Here is a 22,578-nt window from a genome sequence, read left to right on the forward strand (position 1 = left end):
CATTCTTCAATGCTCCCAGAACCTTCGCCCATTCCCTACCCTGTGACTCACTTCCACTTCCATCCGCTGCCAAATCCACTCCCAAATTTCTAAAACACTTTACTTCCTCCAGTATTTCTCCATTCAAACTTACCTCCCAATTAACTTGTCTCTCAACCCTACTGAACCTAATTACCAAAGTCAGTCACCAACTTCTGCAGTTTCTCACCCGAATCAGCCAACAGCACAGTATCATCAGTGAGCAACTGACTCACTTCCCAAGCTCTCTCATCCACAAGACTGCATACTTGTCCCTCTTTCCAAAACTCTTGCATTCACCTCCCTAACAACCCCATCCATAAACAAATTAAACAACCATGGAGACATCATGCACCCCTGCCGCAAACCTATATTCACTGGGAACCAATCACTTTCCTCTCTTCCTACTCATACACATGCCTTACATCCTTGGTAAAACCTTTTCACTGCTTCTAGCAACTTATCTCCCACACCACATACTTTTAATACCTTCCACAAAGCATCTCTATCAACCCTATCATATGCCTTCTCCAGATCCATAAATCCTCCATAGAAATCCATCTGTTCTATTAAGTATTTCTCACGTACATTCTTCAAAGCATCCCCCACACCTTGGCAAGGTAGTGCCAGGTAAACAGAAAAAAAGGCCACATTCACTCACACTCAGTCTACAGCTGTCATGTGCAACGCACCAATACCATAACTACCCACCCACATCCAGGCCCCACAGACCCTTCCATATATTCCCTGCATTTCGTACAAAGCGACTGAAAGGTGTGGGGGATGCTGTTTCCTGTGGGGCAGGGTGGTGCTGGGAGGGGATGGGGGAGCGCAATTGTGGATGTGTACATGTGTATAAGTGTGTGTGCCCGTGCATGTGTGTGCATATGTGTGTGTATGTTGATATGTATATGTATGTGTATGAGACTGAGTGTGTGATGTCTCCATGGTTGTTTAATTTGTTTATGGATGGGGTTGTTAGGGAGGTGAATGAAACAGTTTTGCAAAGAGGGGCAAGTATGAAGTCTGTTGTGGATGAGAGAGCTTCTGAAGTGAGTCAGTTGTTGTTCGCTGATGATACAGCGCTGGTGGCTGATTCATGTGAGAAACTGCAGAAGCTGGTGACTGAGTTTGGTAAAGTGTGTGAAAGAAGAAAGTTAAGAGTAAATGTAAATAAGAGCAAGGTTATTAGGTACAGTAGGGTTGAGGGTCAAGTCAATTGGGAGGTAAGTTTGAATGGAGAAAAACTGGAGGAAGTAAAGTGTTTAGATATCTGGGAGTGGATCTGGCAGCGGATGGAACCATGGAAGCGGAAGTGAATCATAGGGTGGGGGGGGAGGGGGCGAAAATCCTGGGAGCCTTGAAGAATGTGTGGAAGTCGAGAACATTATCTCGGAAAGCAAAAATGGGTATGTTTGAGGGAATAGTGGTTCCAACAATGTTGTATGGTTGCGAGGCGTGGGCTATGAATAGAGTTGTGCGCAGGAGGGTGGATGTGCTGGAAATGAGATGTTGAGGACAATGTGTGGTGTGAGGTGGTTTGATCGAGTAAGTAATGTAAGGGTAAGAGACATGTGTGGAAATAAAAAGAGCATGGTTGAGAGAGCAGAAGAGGGTGTTTTGAAAAGGTTTGGGCACATGGAGAGAATGAGTGAGGAAAGATTGACCAAGAGGATATATGTGTCGGAGGTGGAGGGAACGAGGAGAAGTGGGAGACCAAATTGGAGGTGGAAAGATGGAGTGAAAAAGATTTTGTGTGATTGGGCCCTGAACATGCAGGAGGGTGAAAGGAGGGCAAGGAATAGAGTGAATTGGATCGATGTGGTATACTGGGGTTGACATGCTGTCAGTGGATTGAATCAGGGCATGTGAAGCGTCTGGGGTAAACCATGGAAAGTTGTGTGGGGCCTGGATGTGGAAAGGGAGCTGTGGTTTCGGGCATTATTGCATGACAGCTAGAGACTGAGTGTGAACGAATGGGGCCTTTGTTGTCTTTTCCTAGTGCTACCTCGCACACATGAGGGGGGAGGGGGATGGTATTCCATGTGTGGCGAGGTGGCGATGGGAATGAATAAAGGCAGACAGTGTGAATTGTGTGCATGGGTATATATGTATGTGTCTGTGTGTGTATATATATGTGTACAGTGAGATGTATAGGTATGTATATTTGCGTGTGTGGACGTGAATGTATATACATTGTGTATGGGGGTGGGCTGGGCCATTTCTTTCGTCTGTTTCCTTGCGCTACCTCACAAACGTGGGAGACAGCGACAAAGCAAAATAAATAAATAAAATAAATGAGACAGTGTGAACGAATGTGGCCTTTGTTGTCTTTTCCTAGCGCTAACTTGCGCACGTGCAGGGGGAGGGGGGCTGTCACTTCACATGTGGCAGAGTGGCGATGGGAATGAATAAAGGCAGCAAGTATGAATTATGTTTTTTAATTTCATTTATTATACTTTGTCACTGTCTCCCGCGTTAGCGAGGTAGTGCAAGGAAACAGACAAAAGATTGGCCCAACCCACCCACATACACACCCACACACTTACATATACATACCTATACATCTCAACATATACATATATATATACACACAGACATATGCATATATACACATGTACATAATTCATACTCACTGCCCTTATTCATTCCTGTCTCCACCCCACTACACATAAAATGAAAACCCCCTCCTCCCGCATGTGCATGAGGTAGCGCTAGGAAAAGACAACAAAGGCCACACTTGTTCACACTCAGTCTCTAGCTGTCATGTATAATGCACCGAAACCACAGCTCCCTTTCCACATCCAGGCCCCACAGAACTTTCCATGGTTTACCCCAGACGCTTCACATGTCAGGCTTCAATCCATTGACAACATGTCGACTCCGGTATACCACATCGTTCCAATTCACTCTATTCCTTGCATGCCTTTCACCCTCCTGCATGTTCAGGCCCCGATCACTCAAAGTCTTTTCCACTGCATCTTTCCACCTCCAATTTGGTCTCCCACTTCTTCTCGTTCCCTTCACCGCTGACACAAATATCCTCTTTGTCAATCTTTCCTCACTCATTCTCTCCATGTGACCAAACCATTTCAAAACACCCTCTTCTGCTCTCTCAACCACACTCTTTTTATTACCACACATCTCTCTTACCCTTTCATTACTTACTCGGTCAAACCACCTCACACCACATATTGTCCTCAACCATCTCATTTCCAGCACATCCACCCCCCTCCGAACAACTCTAACTATAGCCCATGCCTCGCAACCATATAACATTGTTGGAACCACCATTCCTTCAAACATATCCATTTTTGCTTTCCAAGATAACGTTCTCGACTTCCACACATTTTTCAACGTTCCCAAAATCTTCGCCCCCTCCCCCCATCATGTGACTCACTTCCACTTCCATGGTTCCATCCACTGCCAAATCCACTCCTAGATATCTAAATTACTTCACTTCCTCCAGTTTTTCTCCATTCAAACTTACCTCCCGATTGACTTGTCCTTCAACCCTACTGTACCTAATAACCTTGCTCTTATTCACATTTACTCTCAGCTTTCTTGTTTCACACACTTTATCCAAACTCAGTCACCAGCTTCTGCAGTTTCTCACAGGAATCAGCCACCAGCGCTGTATCATCATCGAACAGCAACTGACTCACTTCCCAAGCTCTCTCATCCATGTACATGTGTATATGTCTGTGTATGTATATAAACGTATATGTTGAAATGTATAGGTATGTATATGTGCATATGTGGACATGTATGTGGGTGGGTTTGACCATTCTTTCATCTGTTTCCTTGCGTTACCTCACTAAAACACGAGACAGTGATAAAGGATAATAAAAAAAATATAAATATAATTCTTCAAAGCAAACACCTGATCCACACATCCTCTACCTTTTCTGAAACTACACTGCTCCTCCCCAATCTGATGCTCTGTACATGCTTTTACCCTCTCAATCAATACCCTCTCATATAATTTCCCAGGAATACTCAATAAACTTATACCTCTGTAATTAGAACACTCACCTTTGTCCCATTTGCCTTTGTATAATGGCAGTATGCATGTATTCTGCCAATCCTCAGGTACTTCACCATAAACAATATATACATTGAATATCCTTACCAACCAATCAACAACACAGTCACCCCTTTTTAACAAATTCCACAACAATACCATCCAAACCCGCTGCCTTGCTGGCTTTCATCCTCCGTAAAGCTTTCACTACCCCTTCTCAGTTTACCACACCATTCTCCCTGACCCTCTCACTTTGCACACCACCTCGACCAAAGCACCCTACATCTGCCACTCTCCATCAAATACATTCAACAAACCTTTAAAATACTCACTCCATCATATGGATAGCATATGATAATGGTTATTTTTCTCTCATTTCTGCTTACTGTTTCCCTTATTATCAAGGTAATATCAGAAACAAATAACTGAGCTCTAGAGGAAAAATCCTCACTTAGCTACTTCTGTTCCCTCGTATGGAAAAAAATAATTCTGGAGAGGAATGATTCCTGCCTACTACTCTTACCCATTGCTTGCCTTCCACAACATAGCAGAAAAATGTGGGTTGCATTTTTTCTCCACTATCTCAAGGAATAATTGCAGTTGCATTATTGTCATAATCATAAATCATCATTATTATAAGAGGTCTGACAATTTGTGATGCTAGCTCTGTTCATGGCTAAAGCACTCCACTCCCCATGGTTGGTGTTTGAGGATATAATCACAGTGTTACAAGCTGAACTTTATAGATTATGGGGTCTGTGTTGCCTTTTGTACAGAAAAGTATTTCATGAAACCTTATTCACACTAGTTTCTCCAACATATGGTCACATGTCCCCTTTCACCATGTTTAAAGTACTTTGAAATAGCTTCCTGCCTGTACTATCTATCTATCCTAATTATCCCCTTAACACTTCATTTTGGTTTTCATTCCATTCTGTGAATTTCAGTTTTTCAAGCAGTGAAGAAAATCTATTTAGCCTTAAAATTCAAAAATGTTCATGTAACAATAGAAAGAAATTCATATCAAAAGTATATCTGGTCCATTACTACTACTCTCATAATGTGTAGAAGTTTTGTAGATGTTTCAGTGCAACATGATAAAAGTGCAAAAGGAAGGCCTGTTATCTGAATTGCAAATATACATATCTCATCCATTTCACCAACACTAAAAAATAATTACTGGCTTACGTAAAACAGTTAATCTCCTCTTGTTACAATCAATGTGACGAAATTATATTTTTTTCAAAACAAAAAACTATAAGAGTTTTTAGAATTACCAGCTGCACCAGTCAGATGCAGCATTGTCAACGTTGGGCAGGTGCCAGCAACAACACTTTCAATTGTGCTAAAGACACCTTTTACTGCCTCATCTTGGTCAACTTTTAGTGCTAGAACAGTATTCATAACATCATCCTCCACACAATCCAATGATACATCATCATTCTCAGGTAATTCAGGATCGTCTTCTGTCCGGTCCTCTACGCTTAACAAAAAGCTGCTCAATTTCTTTCCTAGAAAACTCAAGAGAATGTGCTGTTGTTGGCATGGCTGAAGGGTGACTGACTTAGGAGAAAAATTCCTGCACAGTGCCCAATCAGCAACCACCCAGGCTTGGTGGGTGACCTTAACAGAGAGGCACAAAAATCAATTCATAAAAATACATCAGGAAGAGTTGCCTGGTTTGCATAAATACAAGTGTTTATTAACTCCATTCCCAATTCTGTGGGGTAGATAAGGTACATACACACTCTGAAATCACTTATAATGTACATCTTCAACTCATGCCTTGCGTGTTAATGTGAAACACAGACTTTCCCATTTACATAAGTGCTTATCAATTTACTTTTTACACAAAGTTGATTCATCACCTGAAACCAATGCCTGAATACACTAAAGCCTTCCAATGCAAATGATTATCAATCATTCCCTTAACATCAACATCTGATTGGCAATCATTCCTTTAACATCATCACCTGCAGTATCCCTTGCACTTATCATTTCTCTCACAGCAACATTCCACTTTTTCTGTGGTCCATATCTCCTTGCATCTTCTGCTGTATGACTTTCAATCTTCCTACACATAACACTCTTCATGACTGAACCATCCTAAAAGAATTTCATCCGCTGATTTCTTCACTCTCCTTATTCATCACATCTTCATTCTTCAATCTATCTGTCCTCGTTCCAATTATTACACGCAAATTATCCACCTCTACTGCTCCTATATCTTATTGTACTTTCAGATATCAAAGTGAATGAACCCATACTTGCTTTCTCATATTTACATATCAATGGCCAAAAGACTTAGGACATTCTTTTGAGTCTATTATCATATAGCAATCTGCCATGTTTAGTATCAATCAAAAATGCATATTGCTTTTTCAATTTTTCCATAAAACTTTATATTTCAGAGATAATGATTTTACTTTTCATGCATACTTCATAAATTTTTGCTCTGTGGAAGGTATTAAGAATATATGGTGTGGGAGGAAAGTTGTTAGAAGCAGTGAAAAGTTTTTATCGAGGATGTAAGGCATGTGTACGTGTAGGAAGAGAGGAAAGTGATTGGTTCTCAGTGAATGTAGGTTTGCGGCAGGGGTGTGTGATGTCTCCATGGTTGTTTAATTCGTTTATGGATGGGGTTGTTAGGGAGGTAAATCCAAGAGTTTTGGAAAGAGGGGCAAGTATGAAGTCTGTTGGGGATGAGAGAGCTTGGGAAGTGAGTCAGTTGTTGTTCGCTGATGATACAGCGCTGGTGGCTGATTCATGTGAGAAACTGCAGAAGCTGGTGACTGAGTTTGGTAAAGTGTGTGGAAGAAGAAAGTTAAAAGTAAATGTGAATAAGAGCAAGGTTATTAGGTACAGTAGGGTTGAGGGTCAAGTCAATTGGGAGGTGAGTTTGAATGGAGAAAAACTGGAGGAAGTGAAGTGTTTTAGATATCTGGGAGAGGATCTGGCAGCGGATGGAACCATGGAAGCGGAAGTGGATCATAGGGTGGGGGAGGGGGCGAAAATTCTGGGGGCCTTGAAGAATGTGTGGAAGTCGAGAACATTATCTCGGAAAGCAAAAATGGGTATGTTTGTAGGAATAGTGGTTCCAACAATGTTGTATGGTTGCGAGGCGTGGGCTATGGATAGAGTTGTGCGCAGGAGGATGGATGTGCTGGAAATGAGATGTTTGAGGACAATGTGTGGTGTGAGGTGGTTTGATCGAGTGAGTAACGTAAGGGTAAGAGAGATGTGTGGAAATAAAAAGAGCGTGGTTGAGAGAGCAGAAGAGGGTGTTTTGAAGTGGTTTGGGCACATGGAGAGAATGAGTGAGGAAAGATTGACCAAGAGGATATATGTGTCGGAGGTGGAGGGAACGAGGAGAAGAGGGAGACCAAATTGGAGGTGGAAAGATGGAGTGAAAAAGATTTTGTGTGATCGGGGCCTGAACATGCAGGAGGGTGAAAGGACGGCAAGGAATAGAGTGAATTGGAGCGATGTGGTATACCGGGGTTGACGTGCTGTCAGTGGATTGAATCAAGGCATGTGAAGCGCCTGGGGTAAACCATGGAAAGCTGTGTAGGTATGCATATTTGCGTGTGTGGACGTATGTATATACATGTGTATGGGGGGGGTTGGGCCATTTCTTTCGTCTGTTTCCTTGCACTACCTCGCAAACGCGGGAGACAGCGACAAAGTATAATAAATATATAAATATAAGTGTAAAGAGGAAGACACCTAAATCCAGGCTCCTGCTTCATGAATGATTAATAAGACAAACCTGGGTTTAGTTTTCACTTGTCTAGTTGTAGTTGTCACTAATGTTGATTCACTGGGTCCTGGGGATGTACTTCGGGAGGAAAGAACTTTGCTTTCAGGGTCAGGTGGAGGCTGCTGGCTTATCCCTACTGCACCAACTACAACACCTTCACTCATTTCTGGACTAGAATGGCATCGTTGAACAGGAACACGGGGGTCATCAAGATTCTCGCCTGGACACATTTATGGTTAAGAATTACATATCCCTTGATAAGAATGCTGATGACAAAAGAACTGAAGAGTGAAATCAAATAAAAACAAATTCTTAATAATAATCAAGACAAAAAACATTAACAAAAATAATCACTTCTGTCTTTCATCAAAAGTGGCAGTTTTCTTGGTAATACTGATTACATATCACTAAAATATAATATGAAAGGCATTAAGACTGATTAAAGAATTCTCTACTGATTCAACAAAAAAATGTTTCATGCACTTCATAAATCATTATGCTATTCCATGATAAGTCCTAATGCTGCAACACACCTGATGGGCTTGTGCTTGTAAGGGGTGAACTACCTCTTGTGTCATCCCCAGGGTCAGCAGAATTTATTCGTGGATCTGATGATGCATGAGAGGGGGCACCACTGCTACAACCACTAGAATCTCTCTGAGATCCAAGGTCTGAGTCCTGTGTTTTATCTGAGGCACCAGAAAATGCTCGGGGTCTGGGTTCTTCAAAGTGTTGGCTGAGTAGTCCCTGTTAGCAAGTACTTACTCATCAAAAGGTGCCTAAACTTTCCATCTTACAAGCTTTTCAACATTCTCTACATCAAATGAATAACTTGACATGCAAGTCCTAAAGTAAAAGAAACATGGTATATGCCATTACAAAGGTGAAGAGTAAGGTCCACACACATTTCGGATTATGATAAAGTTGTTCATGAGTTTGCCATTTCTCTAATTAGCAAGGAAGTGCCAGGAATAAATGAAGAAATGGCCTCATTCATTCACATCCACTCTCTAGCTGCCATATACAACGCACAAAAATCAGAGTCCCTATCCACAATGAGGCCACAAATACATATGCACTGGTTCAGCCCACTGAGTGCAACTCATTCCCAATATACCATGTCACTCCAATTCGTTCTATCCCTTGCATACCTCATGACCTTCTGCATGTTCAAGCCCCTAACATTCAAAGCACTTTCCAATCCATCCTTTTCACCTTTTCCTTTTATCTTCCTACTTTTCCTTCTTCCCTCCACTTCTGACCTGTCTATACTCTCATTCAACCTCTCCCCAGTTATCCTCTCCATATGTCTGAACCATTTCATTACACCATCTTCAGCCCTCTAATTCATACTCCTCTTACTACCACATCTCTCTCCTTCCCTTTCATTTCCTATTTAAGTAACCCTCCTCATACCAAATATTGTCCTTAAAAATTTAATTTCCAACAAATTTGTTGTCTTTTTTACATTTTTATCTAAGGCCCATGCCTCACATCCATACAGCAATGATGGAACGAATATACTATCAAACATACTCATCAGTGCTGTTAAAGACAGTGACCCCTCTTTCTACACATTCCTCAGTGTTTCCCTCACCAATCTTATGGCTTCCTTTAGCCCCCATGGTTCCATTCCTTTCCATATCCACTCCCACTTATCTCAAACACTCCTTTTACTCTCCTTTCTAATTCACACTCCAAACATCCTGTCTCTTTTCACTGATAAACCAAATATCCTTGCCTTTATTCACAGTTACTCTCAACTTTCTCTTTTACAGTCTCACCCAAACTCAGACATCAGCTACGGCAGTTTCTCATTAAAATCTGCCAACATTGCCACGTCATCAGTAAACAACAACCGACTCACATAACTGGCCCCTTAACCCCAACAGGCTGTATACCTACTTTATTTTCCAAGACCCTTTAACTGACCTCCCTCACCATCCCATCCATAAGCAAACTAACACCCCTCCCCAACATATGTCCAAGTCCTGCTCTGACCAACCAGTCAGATCTCGAAATGGATGTAAGCTGGATGCATGTCAACATGGCCATATGGCTATAGAACTCATATACCTACATGTACAGCATTCCTTATAGTCGTAAGTCACATAGGTAGTAAATAGGGGATCAGGTGCAGTGACATCACAAACCTGCTGCAAACCCACCTTTAACTGAAAACACTCAACCTCCTCACCATCTACTTACACATATACCTTACTCTCTTGATAAAAGCTCTCTCCACTGATTTTTGGAGTTTTTCTCCCATACCCAATAAAATCAATAACTAATATATATCATCTCTCACCCATATTGTATGCTTCCTTCAAGGTCCATAAATGCCATGTTTAGGTTCTCCTTTTTCTCTAAGTATTTCTTGCACACATTCTTCAAAGCAAACACCATATCCACACATCTATACACCTGAAGTCAAACTATCCTACCTAACCTGAAACAATGTGTGTGCTATCGCACTCTCAATCATCATTCTCCCATACGATTTAAACAGCAAACTCAAGAAAATCATACCAATGTAATTCAATTATTCACTTTTATTTTTTTATTTGTTTTGTTGCTGTCTCCCGCGTTAGCGAGGTAGCGCAAGGAAACAGACGAAAGAATGGCCCAACCCACCCACATACACATGTATGTACATACACGTCCACACACACAAATATACATACCTATACATCTCAATGTACACACATATATATATACACACACAGACATATATACACATGTACATAATTCATACTGTCTGCATTTATTTATTCCCATCCCCACCTCGTCACACATGGAATAACAACCCCCTTCCCCCTCATGTGTGCGAGGTAGCATTAGGAAAAGACAACAAACGCCCCATTCGTTCACACGCAGTCTCTAGCTGTCATGTAATAATGCACCTGAAACCACAGCTCCCTTTCCACATCCAGGCCCCACAGAACTTTCCATGGTTTACACCAGATGCTTCTCATGCCCTGGTTCAGTCCATTTATAGCACGTTGACCCCGGTATACCATATCATTCCAATTCACTCTATTCCTTGCCCGCCTTTCACCCTCCTGCATGTTTAGGCCCCGATCACTCGACATCTTTTTCACTCCATCTTTCCACCTCCAATTTGGTCTCCCACTTCTCCTCATTCCCTCCACCTCTGACACATATATCCTCATGGTCAATCTTTCCTCACTCATTCTCTTCATGTGACCAAACTATTTCAAAACACCCTCTTCTGCTCTCTCAACCACACTCTTTTTATTTCCACACATCTCTTTTACCCTTACATTACTTACTCGATCAAACCACCTCACACCACATATTGTCCTCAAACATCTCATTTCCAGCACATCCACCCTCCTGCACACAACTCTATCCATAGCCCATGCCTCGCAACCATACAGCATCGTTGGAATCACTATTCCTTCAAACATACCCATTTTTGATTTCCGAGATAATGTTCTGGACTTCCACACATTCTTCAAGGCTCCCAGGATTTTCGCCCCCTCCCCCACCCTATGATTCACTTCCGCTTCCATGGTTCCATCCGCTACCAGATCCACTCCCAGATATCTAAAACACTTTACTTCCTCCAGTTTTTCTCCATTCAAACTTACCTCCCAATTGGCTTGACCCTCAACCCTAGTGTACCTAATAACCTTGCTCTTATTCATATTTACTCTTAACTTTCTTCTTTCACACACTTTACCAAACTCAGTCACCAGCTTCTGCAGCTTCTCACATGAATCAGCCACCAGCGCTGTATCATCAGCAAACAACAACTGACTCACTTCAGAAGCTCTCTCATCCCCAACAGACTGCATACTTGCCCCTCTTTCCAAAACTCTTGCATTCACCTTCCTAACAACCTCATCCATAAACAGATTAAACAACCATGGAGACATCACACACTCCTGCCGCAAACCTACATTCACTGAAAACCAATCACTTTCCTCTCTTCCTGCACGTGCACATGCCTTACATCCTCGATAAAAACTTTTGACTGCTTCTAACAACTTGCCTCCCACACCATATATTCTTAGTACCTTCCACAGAGCATCTCTATCAATGCTATCATATGCCTTTTCCAGATCCATAAATGCTACATACAAATCCATTTGCTTTTCTAAGTATTTCTCACATACATTCTTCAAAGCAAACACCTGATCCACACATCCTCTACTACTTCTGAAACCACACTGCTCTTCCCCAATCTGATGCTCTGTACATGTCTTCACCCTCTCAATCAATACCCTCCCATATAATTTACCAGGAATACTCAACAAACTTATACCTCTGTAATTTGAGCACTCACTCTTATCCCCTTTGCCTTTGTACAATGGTACTATGCACGCATTCCGCCAATCCTCAGGCACCTCACCATGAGTCATACATACATTAAATAACCTTACCAACCAGTCAACAATACAGTCACCCCCTTTTTTAATAAATTCCACTGCAATACCATCCAAACCTGCTGCTTTGCCGGCTTTCATCTTCCGCAAAGCTTTTACTACCTCTTCTCTAATGATATATATATATATATATATATATATATATATATATATATATTATCCCTGGGGATAGGGGAGAAAGAATACTTCCCACGTATTCCCTGCGTGTCGTAGAAGGCGACTAAAAGGGGAGGGAGCGGGTGGCTGGAAATCCTCCCCTCTCGTTTTTTTTTTTTTTTTTTTTTTTTTTTTTTTTTTTTTCCAAAAGAAGGAACAGAGAAGGGGGCCAGGTGAGGATTTTCCCTCCAAGGCCCAGTCCTCTGTTCTTAACGCTACCTCGCAAACGCGGGAAATGGCGAATAGTATGAAAAAAAAAAAAAAAAAAAAATATATATATATATATATATATATTATTATTATTATTATTATTTTGCTTTGTCGCTGTCTCTCGCGCCTGCGAGGTAGCGCAAGGAAACAGACGAAAGAAATGGCCCAACCCACCCCCACACACATGCACACACACACACACATCCACACACGCAACCATACACACCCACACATCCCAACATACACACATATATACAAACACAGACACACACATATACACACATGCACACAATTCACACTGTCTGCCCCTACTCACCCCGATCGCCACCCCGCCACACACGGAATAACATCTCCCTCCCCCCTCATGTGCGCGAGGCAGCGCTAGGAAAAGACAACAAAGGCCCCATTCGCTCACACTCAGTCTCCACCTGTCACGCAATAATGCCCGAAACCACAGCTCCCTTTCCACATCCAGGCCCCACACAACTTTCTATGGTTTCCCCAGACGCTCCACATGCCCTGATTCAATCCACTGACAGCACGTCGACCCCGGTATACCACATCGATCCAATTCACTCTATTCCTTGCCTGCCTTTCACCCTCCTGCATGTTCAGGCCCCGATTACTCAAAATCTTTTTCACTCCATCTTTCCACCTCCAATTTGGTCTCCCACTTTTCCTCGTTCCCTCCACCTCCAAAACATATATCCTCTTGGTCAATCTTTCCTCACTCATTCTCTCCATGTGACCAAACCATTTCAAAACACCCTCTTCTGCTCTCTCAACCACACTCTTTTTATTTCCACACATCTCTCTTACCCTTACATTACTTACTTGATCAAACTACCTCACACCACATATTGTCCTCAAACATCTCATTTCCAGCACATCCACCCTCCTGCGCACGACTCTATCCATAGCCCACGCCTCGCAACCATAAAACATTGTTGGAACCACTATTCCTTCAAACATACCCATTTTTGCTTTCCGAGATAATGTTCTCAACTTCCACACATTCTTCAAGGCTCCCAGGATTTTCGCCTCCTCCCCCACCCTATGATTTACTTCCGCTTCCATGGTTCCAACCACTGCCAGATCCACTCCCAGATATCTAAAACACTTTACTTCCTCCAGTTTTTCTCCATTCAAACTTACCTCCCAATTGACTTGACCCTCAACCCTACTGTACCTAATAACCTTGCTCTTATTCACATTTACTCTTAACTTTCTTCTTTCACACACTTTACCAAACTCAGTCACCAGCTTCTGCAGTTTCTCACATGAATCAGCCATAAGCACTGTATCGTCAGTGAACAAGAACTGACTCACTTCCCAAGCTCTCTCATCCCCAACAGAATGCATACTTGCCCCTCTTTCCAAAACTCTTGCATTCACCTCCCTAACAACCCCATCCATAAACAAATCAAACAACCATGGAGACATCACACACCCCTGCCGCAAACCTACATTCACCGAGAACCAATCACTTTCCTCTCTTCCTACACGTACACATGCCTTACATCCTCAATAAAAACTTTTCACTGCGTCTGATAACTTGCCTCCCACACCATATATTCATAGTACCTTCCACAGAGCATCTCTATCAACTCTATCATATACCTTCTCCAGATCCATAAATGCTACATACAAATCCATATATATATGTATATATATATATATATATATATATATATATATATATATATATATATATATATATATATATATATTTATAAATTTATTATACTTTGTCGCTGTCTCCCGCGTTTGCGAGGTAGCGCAAGGAAACAGACGAAAGAAATGGCCCAACCCCCCCCCCCATACACATGTATATACATACGTCCACACACGCAAATATACATACCTACACAGCTTTCCATGGTTTACCCCAGATGCTTCACATGCCCTACTTCAATCCACTGACAGCACGTCAACCCTGGTATACCACATCGCTCCAATTCACTCTATTCCTTGCCCTCCTTTCACCCTCCTGCACGCTCAGGCCCCGATCACACAAAATCTTTTTCACTCCATCTTTCCACCTCCAATTTGGTCTCCCTCTTCTCCTTGTTCCCTCCACCTCCGACACATATATCCTCTTGGTCAATCTTTCCTCACTCATCCTCTCCATGTGCCCAAACCACTTCAAAACACCCTCTTCTGCTCTCTCAACCACGCTCTTTTTATGACCACACATCTCTCTTACCCTTATGTTACTCACTCGATCAAACCACCTCACACCACACATTGTCCTCAAACATCTCATTTCCAGCACATCCATCCTCCTGCGCACAACTCTATCCATAGCCCACGCCTCGCAACCATACAACATTGTTGGAACCACTATTCCTTCAAACATACCCATTTTGGTTTCCGAGATAATGTTCTCGACTTCCACACATTCTTCAAGGCCCCCAGGATTTTCGCCCCCTCCCCCACCCTATGATCCAAAAGAAGGGACAGAGAAGGGGGCCAGGTGAGGATATTCCCTCAAAGGTCCTGTCCTCTGTTCTTAACGCAACCTCGCTAATGCGGGAAATGGCGAATAGTAAGAAAGAAAGAAAGAAAGAATCTTTCTTTTTATTATACTTCACATGTATATAAACAGAGAAGAGGTACTGAAAGCTTTGGAGAAGATGAAAGCCGGCAAGGTGGCGGGTTTGGATGGTATTGCAATGGACTTTATTTAAAAGGCTGTGACTGTGTTGTTGATTGGTTAGTATGGATATTCAAAGTATGTATGGTTAAAGGGGATGAGTGTTCAAATTACAGAGGCATAAGTTTGTTGAGTATCCCTGGGAAATTGTATGGGAGGGTATTGATTGAGAGGGTAAATGCATGTACAGTGCATCAGATTGGGGAAGAGCAGTGTGGTTTTAGAAGTGGTAGAGGATGTGTGGATCAGGTGTTTGCTTTGAAGAATGTATGTGTGAAATATATAGAAAAGCAAATGGATCTGTATGTAGAATTTATGGATCTAGAGAAGGCTTATGATAGGGTTGACAGAGATGCTCTGTGGTAGATTTTAAGAGTATATGGTGTGGGAGGTAAATTTCTAGAAGCAGTGAAAAGTTTTCATTAAGGATGTAAGGCATGTGTATGAGTCGGAAGAGAGGAAGGTTGTTGGTTCCCAGTGAATGTCAGTTTGTGGCAGGGGTGCATCATGTCTCCATGGTTGTTTAATGTGTTTATGGATGGGGTGGTTAGGGAGGTGAATGCAAGAGTTTTGGAGAGAGGGGCGAGTATGCAGTCTGTTGTGGATGAGAGAGCCTGGGGATTGAGCCAGTTGTTGTTCGCCGATGATACAGCGCTGGCGGCTGATTCTGGTGAGAAACTACAGAGGTTGGTGACTGAGTTTGGTAAAGTGTGTGAAAGGCGAAAGTTGAGAATAAATGTGAATAAGAGCAAGGTTATTAGTTTCAGTAGGGTGCAGGGACAAGTTAATTGGGAGGGAAGTTTGAACTGAGAAAAACTGGGGGAAGTGAAGTGTTTTAGACATCTGGAAGTGGACTTAAGTGTAGATGTAACCATGGATGCTGAAGTGAGTTACACGGGTGGCGGAGGGGGTGAAGGTTCTGGGAGCATTGAAGAATGTGTGTAAGGCGAGGATGTTATCCTGGGTATGTTTGAAGGAACAGTGATTCCAACAATGTTATATGGCTGTGAGGCATGGGCTATAGATAGGGTTGTGCAGAGGAGGGTGGATGTGTTGGAAATGAAATATCTGAGGACAATATGTGGTGTGAGGTGGTGTAATCAAGTAAGTAATGTAAAGGTAAAAGAGACATGTGGTTATAAAAAGAGTGCAGTTGACAGAACAGAAGAGGGTGTGTTGAAATGGTTTGGACATATGGAGAGAATGAGTGAGGAAAGACTGACCAAGAGAACATATGTGGCAGAGGTGTAGGGAACAAGGTGAAGCAGGACACCAAATTGGAGGTGGAAGGATGGAGTGAAAAAGACTTTGAGCGATCAAGGCTTGAACATACAGGAGGGTGAAAGGAGTGCAAGGAATAGAGTGAATTGGAACGATCTGGTATATTGTGGTCGATGTGCCGTCAATGAATTGAACCAGGGTATGTGAAGTGTCTGGGGTAAAGTTTTGTGGGGCCTGGTTATGGAAAGGGATCTGTGATTTCGGTGCATTACACATGACAGCTAGAGACTAAGTGTGAACAGTGTGAACAAATGTCACCTTTTTGTCTTTTCCTGGTGCTACCTTGCTGGAGGAGGGGGATGCTGTTTCTTGAGTGGTGGGGTGGGGACGGGAATAGATGAAGGCAGCAAGTATGAATATGTACATGTGTATATATTCCTATGAGTCCGCAGGGAAAATGAAACATGATAAATTCCCAAGTGCACTTTCGTGTAATAATCACCAAGAGACATGTAGCTAGGATGCTATTTGGTAAACATGTTTACTAAATGGTGTCCTAGCTACTTGTCTCTTCACTGTATATCAACTGACTTTTATTTCTCTCTTGTGTCTCCCCTGACGATGTGATTATTACACGAAAGTGCACTTGGGAACTTATCATGTTTCATTTTCCCTGTGGACTCACAGGAATACACTCGATCACATGCAAAATTGTGATCCTTTCCAATTTGTATATATGTGTATGTCTGTGTATGTATATGTTGAAATGTATTTGTATGTATATGAGCGTGTATGGGCGTTTATGTATATATATGTGTAGATGAGGGTTTGGGCCATTCTTCGTCTGTTTCCTTAAATTACCTTGCTGACACAGGAAATGGCGATGAAGTATAATAAATAATAATATATACTGCAAGAGGTCACAGTACTACTTGTGATCTAGTATATTCATAAATCCATATGAAAATGAGACATAATAAGTTCCCTAGTGCACTTTTGTGTAATGATCACATCCTCAAGGGAGACATAAGAATGAGAAGAAAGATGTAGAACAATTACTTGATATACAGGGAAGAGGCATACTTGAATTCTAGATTGATATGGGTAAAACTGAATGTGGGTGGAGAGAGATGGGTGATTAATGGTGCTTATGCACCTGATCATGAGAAGAAAGATCATGAGAGTTTGTCAGTAGCTTTGATACACAAGACCAAGTATTAGTGATGGGTGATTTGAATGCAAAGATGAGTAATGTGGCAGTTGAGGGTATAATTGGTGTACATGGGGTATTCAGGGTTATGACTGGAAATGGTGAAGAGCTAGTGGATTTGTGTGCTGGAAAAAGACTGGTGACTGGGAATGCCTGGTTAAAAAAAAGATATACATAAGTAAATGTATGTGAGTATGAGAGATTGTGGAAGGTTATTATCACATTACGTTTCAACTGGATGTTAATATCCTAAGAGGTGCAGCTGAAGGGATGTCTGATCACTATCTTGGAGAGGTGAAGGTGAAGATTTGTAGAGGTTTTCAAAAAAGAAGAGAAAATGTTGGAGAGAAGAGAGTGGTGAGAGTGAGAGAGCTTGGAAAGGAGACTTGTGTAAGGAAGTACCAGGAAAGATTAAGTGTAGAATGGCAAAATTGTGAGCAAATGACATGAAGGGAGTGGGTAAGGAATGGGATGTATTTAGGGAAGTAGTTATGGCATGTGCAAAAGATGCAAGTGGCATGAGAAAGGGGGGAGGTGGGCAGATTAGAAAGGGTAGTGAGTGGTAAAGTTGTTAGTAAAAGAGAAAAGAGACATTTGGATGATACTTACAAGGAAGGAGAGTTAAATGACTGGGAGATGTATAAAAGAAAGTGGATGGAAGTCAGGAGGAAGGTTCAAGGGTTGAAAAAATAAGGCAAATGAGAGTTGCGGTGAAACTTTATGGAGAATAAAAAGATGTTTTAGAAGGGGGAAAATAACGTGCATAACACAAGAGAACAAATGGAAATGTCAGTGAGGGGGGCAAGGGGGAAGTAATAACAGGTGGTGATGAAGTGAGGAGATGGATTGAGTATTTTGAAGGTTTACTGAATGTGTTTGATGATAGAGTGGCAGATGTAAGGTGTTTTGGTTGGGGCGGTGTGCGAAGTGTGAGGGTCAGGGAGAATGGTTTAGTTAAGAGAGAAGAGGTAGTGAAAGGCAAGGCAAGGCAGCGAGTTTGGATGGTATTGCAGTGGAATATATTAAGAAATGGGATGACTGTGTTGTTGATTGGTTGGTAAGGGTATTCAACGTATGTATGGATCATGGTGAAGTGCCTGAGGATTGGCAGAATAAATGCATATTGCCATTATAAAAAGGTAAAGGGGATAAAGGTGAGTGTTCAAACTACAGAGGCAGAAGTTTGGTGAGTATTCCTGGGAAATTTTATCGAAGGGTATTGATTGAGAAGGTGAAGGCATGCACAGAGCAACATATTGGGGAGGAGCACTGTGGTTTCAGTAGTAGTAGAGGATGTGTGGATCGGGTGTTTGCTTTGAAGAATGCTGAGAAATACTTAGAAAAGTAGATGGATTTGTATGTAGCATTCATGGATCTTGAGAAGCCATATGATAGGGTTGATAGAGATGCTTTGTGGAAGGTCTTAAGAGTATATGGTGTGGGAGGTAAGCTTCCGGAAATAGTGAAAAGTTTTTCCCAGGGATGTAAAGCCTGTGTACAAGTAGGAAGAGAGGAGAGTGATTGGTTTCCAAGTGAAGGTTGGTCTACAGTAGAGGTGTGTGATGTCCCCATGGTTATTTAATATGTTCATGGATGGGGTGGTTCGGGAGGTAAATGCAAGAGTTTTGGAGAGAGGGTTGAGAATGCAGTCTGTTGGGGATATGAGGACATGTTAAGTGAGTCAGCTGTTATTCGCTGATAATACAACTCTGGTGGCTGATTAGAGTGGGAAACTGCACAAGTTGGTGACTGAAAAAGTGTGTGAGAGGAGAAAGTTGAGAGTAAATGTGAATAAGAGAAAGGTTATTAGGTTCAGTAAGGTTGAGGGTCAAATAAAATGGGATATAAGAGTGAATGGAGAAAAACTGGAGGAAGTGAAGTGTGTTAGATATCTGGGAGTTGATTCAGCAGCGTATGGAGCCATGGAAGCGGGATTGAGTCACAGGGTGGGGGATGGGGTGTAGGTTCTGGGAGCGATGAAGAATGTGTGGAAAGAGAGAAGGTTATTTTGGAGAGCAAAATTGGGTATGTTTGAAGGAATAGTAGTTCCAACATTATTATAAGGTTGCGAGTGATGTGCTATAGATAGGGTTGTATGGAGGGTGGATGTGTTGGAAATTAAATGTTGGAGAACAATATGTGGTGTAAGGTGGTCTGACTAAGTAATAAAAGGGTAAGAGAGATTTTTTTTTTTTTTTTTTTTTTTTTTTAGACTTTGTCGCTGTCTCCCGCGTTTGCGAGGTAGCGCAAGGAAACAGACGAAAGAAATGGCCCAACCCCCCCCATACACATGTACATACACACGTCCACACACGCAAATATACATACCTACACAGCTTTCCATGGTTTACCCCGGACGCTTCACATGCCTTGATTCAATCCACTGACAGCACGTCAACCCCTGTATACCACATCGCTCCAATTCACTCTATTCCTTGCCCTCCTTTCACCCTCCTGCATGTTCAGGCCCCGATCACACAAAATCCTTTTCACTCCATCTTTCCACCTCCAATTTGGTCTCCCTCTTCTCCTCGTTCCCTCCACCTCCGACACATATATCCTCTTGGTCAATCTTTCCTCACTCATTCTCTCCATGTGCCCAAACCATTTCAAAACACCCTCTTCTGCTCTCTCAACCACGCTCTTTTTATTTCCACACATCTCTCTTACCCTTACGTTACTTACTCGATCAAACCACCTCACACCACACATTGTCCTCAAACATCTCATTTCCAGCACATCCATCCTCCTGCGCACAACTCTATCCATAGCCCACGCCTCGCAACCATACAACATTGTTGGAACTACTATTCCTTCAAACATACCCATTTTTGCTTTCCGGGATAATGTTCTCGACTTCCACACATTTTTCAAGGCTCCCAAAATTTTCGCCCCCTCCCCCACCCTATGATCCACTTCCGCTTCCATGGTTCCATCCGCTGACAGATCCACTCCCAGATATCTAAAACACTTCACTTCCTCCAGTTTTTCACCATTCAAACTCACCTCCCAATTGACTTGACCCTCAACCCTACTGTACCTAATAACCTTGCTCTTATTCACATTTACTCTTAACTTTCTTCTTCCACACACTTTACCAAACTCCGTCACCAGCTTCTGCAGTTTCTCACATGAACCCGCCACCAGCGCTGTATCATCAGCGAACAACAACTGACTCACTTCCCAAGCTCTCTCATCCCCAACAGACTTCATACTTGCCCCTCTTTCCAAGACTCTTGCATTTACCTCCCTAACAACCCCATCCATAAACAAATTAAACAACCATGGAGACATCACACACCCCTGCCGCAAACCTACATTCACTGAGAACCAATCACTTTCCTCTCTTCCTACACGTACACATGCCTTACATCCTCGATAAAAACTTTTCACTGCTTCTAACAACTTGCCTCCCACACCATATATTCTTAATACCTTCCACAGAGCATCTCTATCAACTCTATCATATGCCTTCTCCAGATCCATAAATGCTACATACAAATCCATTTGCTTTTCTAAGTATTTCTCACATACATTCTTCAAAGCAAACACCTGATCCACACATCCTCTACCACTTCTGAAACCACACTGCTCTTCCCCAATCTGATGCTCTGTACATGCCTTCACCCTCTCAATCAATACCCTCCCATATAATTTACCAGGAATACTCAACAAACTTATACCTCTGTAATTTGAGCACTCACTCTTATCCCCTTTGCCTTTGTACAATGGCACTATGCACGCATTCCGCCAATCCTCAGGCACCTCACCATGAGTCATACATACATTAAATAACCTTACCAACCAGTCAACAATACAGTCACCCCCTTTTTTAATAAATTCCACTGCAATACCATCCAAACCTGCTGCCTTGCCGGCTTTCATCTTCCGCAAAGCTTTTACTACCTCTTCTCTGTTTACCAAATCATTTTCCCTAACCCTCTCACTTTGCACACCACCTCGACCCAAACACCCTATATCTGCCACTCTGTCATCAGACACATTCAACAAACCTTCAAAATACTTATTCCATCTCCTTCTCACATCACCACTACTTGTTATCACCTCCCCATTTACGCCCTTCACTGAAGTTCCCATTTGCTCCCTTGTCTTACGCACCCTATTTACCTCCTTCCAGAACATCTTTTTATTCTCCCTAAAATTTACTGATAGTCTCTCACCCCAACTCTCATTTGCCCTTTTTTTCACCTCTTGCACCTTTCTCTTGACCTCCTGTCTCTTTCTTTTATACTTCTCCCACTCAATTGCATTTTTTCCCTGCAAAAATCGTCCAAATGCCTCTCTCTTCTCTTTCACTAATACTCTTACTTCTTCATCCCACCACTCACTACCCTTTCTAAACAGCCCACCTCCCACTCTTCTCATGCCACAAGCATCTTTTGCGCAATCCATCACTGATTCCCTAAATACATCCCATTCCTCCCCCACTCCCCTTACTTCCATTGTTCTCACCTTTTTCCATTCTGTACACAGTCTCTCCTGATACTTCTTCACACAGGTCTCCTTCCCAAGCTCACTTACTCTCAGCACCTTCTTCACCCCAACATTCACTCTTCTTTTCTGAAAACCCATACTAATCTTCACCTTAGCCTCCACAAGATAATGATCAGACATCCCTCCAGTTGCACCTCTCAGCACATTGACATCCAAAAGTCTCTCTTTCGCACGCCTGTCAATTAACACGTAATCCAATAACGCTCTCTGGCCATCTCTCCTACTTACATAAGTATACTTATGTATATCTCGCTTTTTAAACCAGGTATTCCCAATCATCAGTCCTTTTTCAGCACATAAATCTACAAGCTCTTCACCATTTCCATTTAAGAGAGATGTGAGGAAATAAAAAGAGTGTGGTTGAGAGAGCAGAAGAGGGCGTGTTGAAATGGGGTA

At 42.3% G+C, this 22,578-nt stretch overlaps 1 protein-coding gene across 1 annotated transcript in view; it reads right to left on the bottom strand.

Moving 5' to 3' along the window:
- Positions 1-22,578, bottom strand: part of LOC139753740 (tuberin-like) — a 354,102-nt gene that overhangs the window by 238,072 nt on the left and 93,452 nt on the right. Inside the window, exons 7-8 of the mRNA XM_071670536.1 lie at positions 8,336-8,549; positions 7,812-8,022 (exon numbers count right to left, since the gene is read on the bottom strand). Of these exons, the coding sequence (XP_071526637.1) occupies positions 7,812-8,022; positions 8,336-8,549 (425 nt within the window). The remainder of the gene's footprint in view (positions 1-7,811; positions 8,023-8,335; positions 8,550-22,578) is intronic.

Source organism: Panulirus ornatus, chromosome 15, assembly GCF_036320965.1.
Source record: "Panulirus ornatus isolate Po-2019 chromosome 15, ASM3632096v1, whole genome shotgun sequence".
Classification (NCBI taxonomy): Eukaryota; Metazoa; Arthropoda; class Malacostraca; order Decapoda; family Palinuridae; genus Panulirus; species Panulirus ornatus.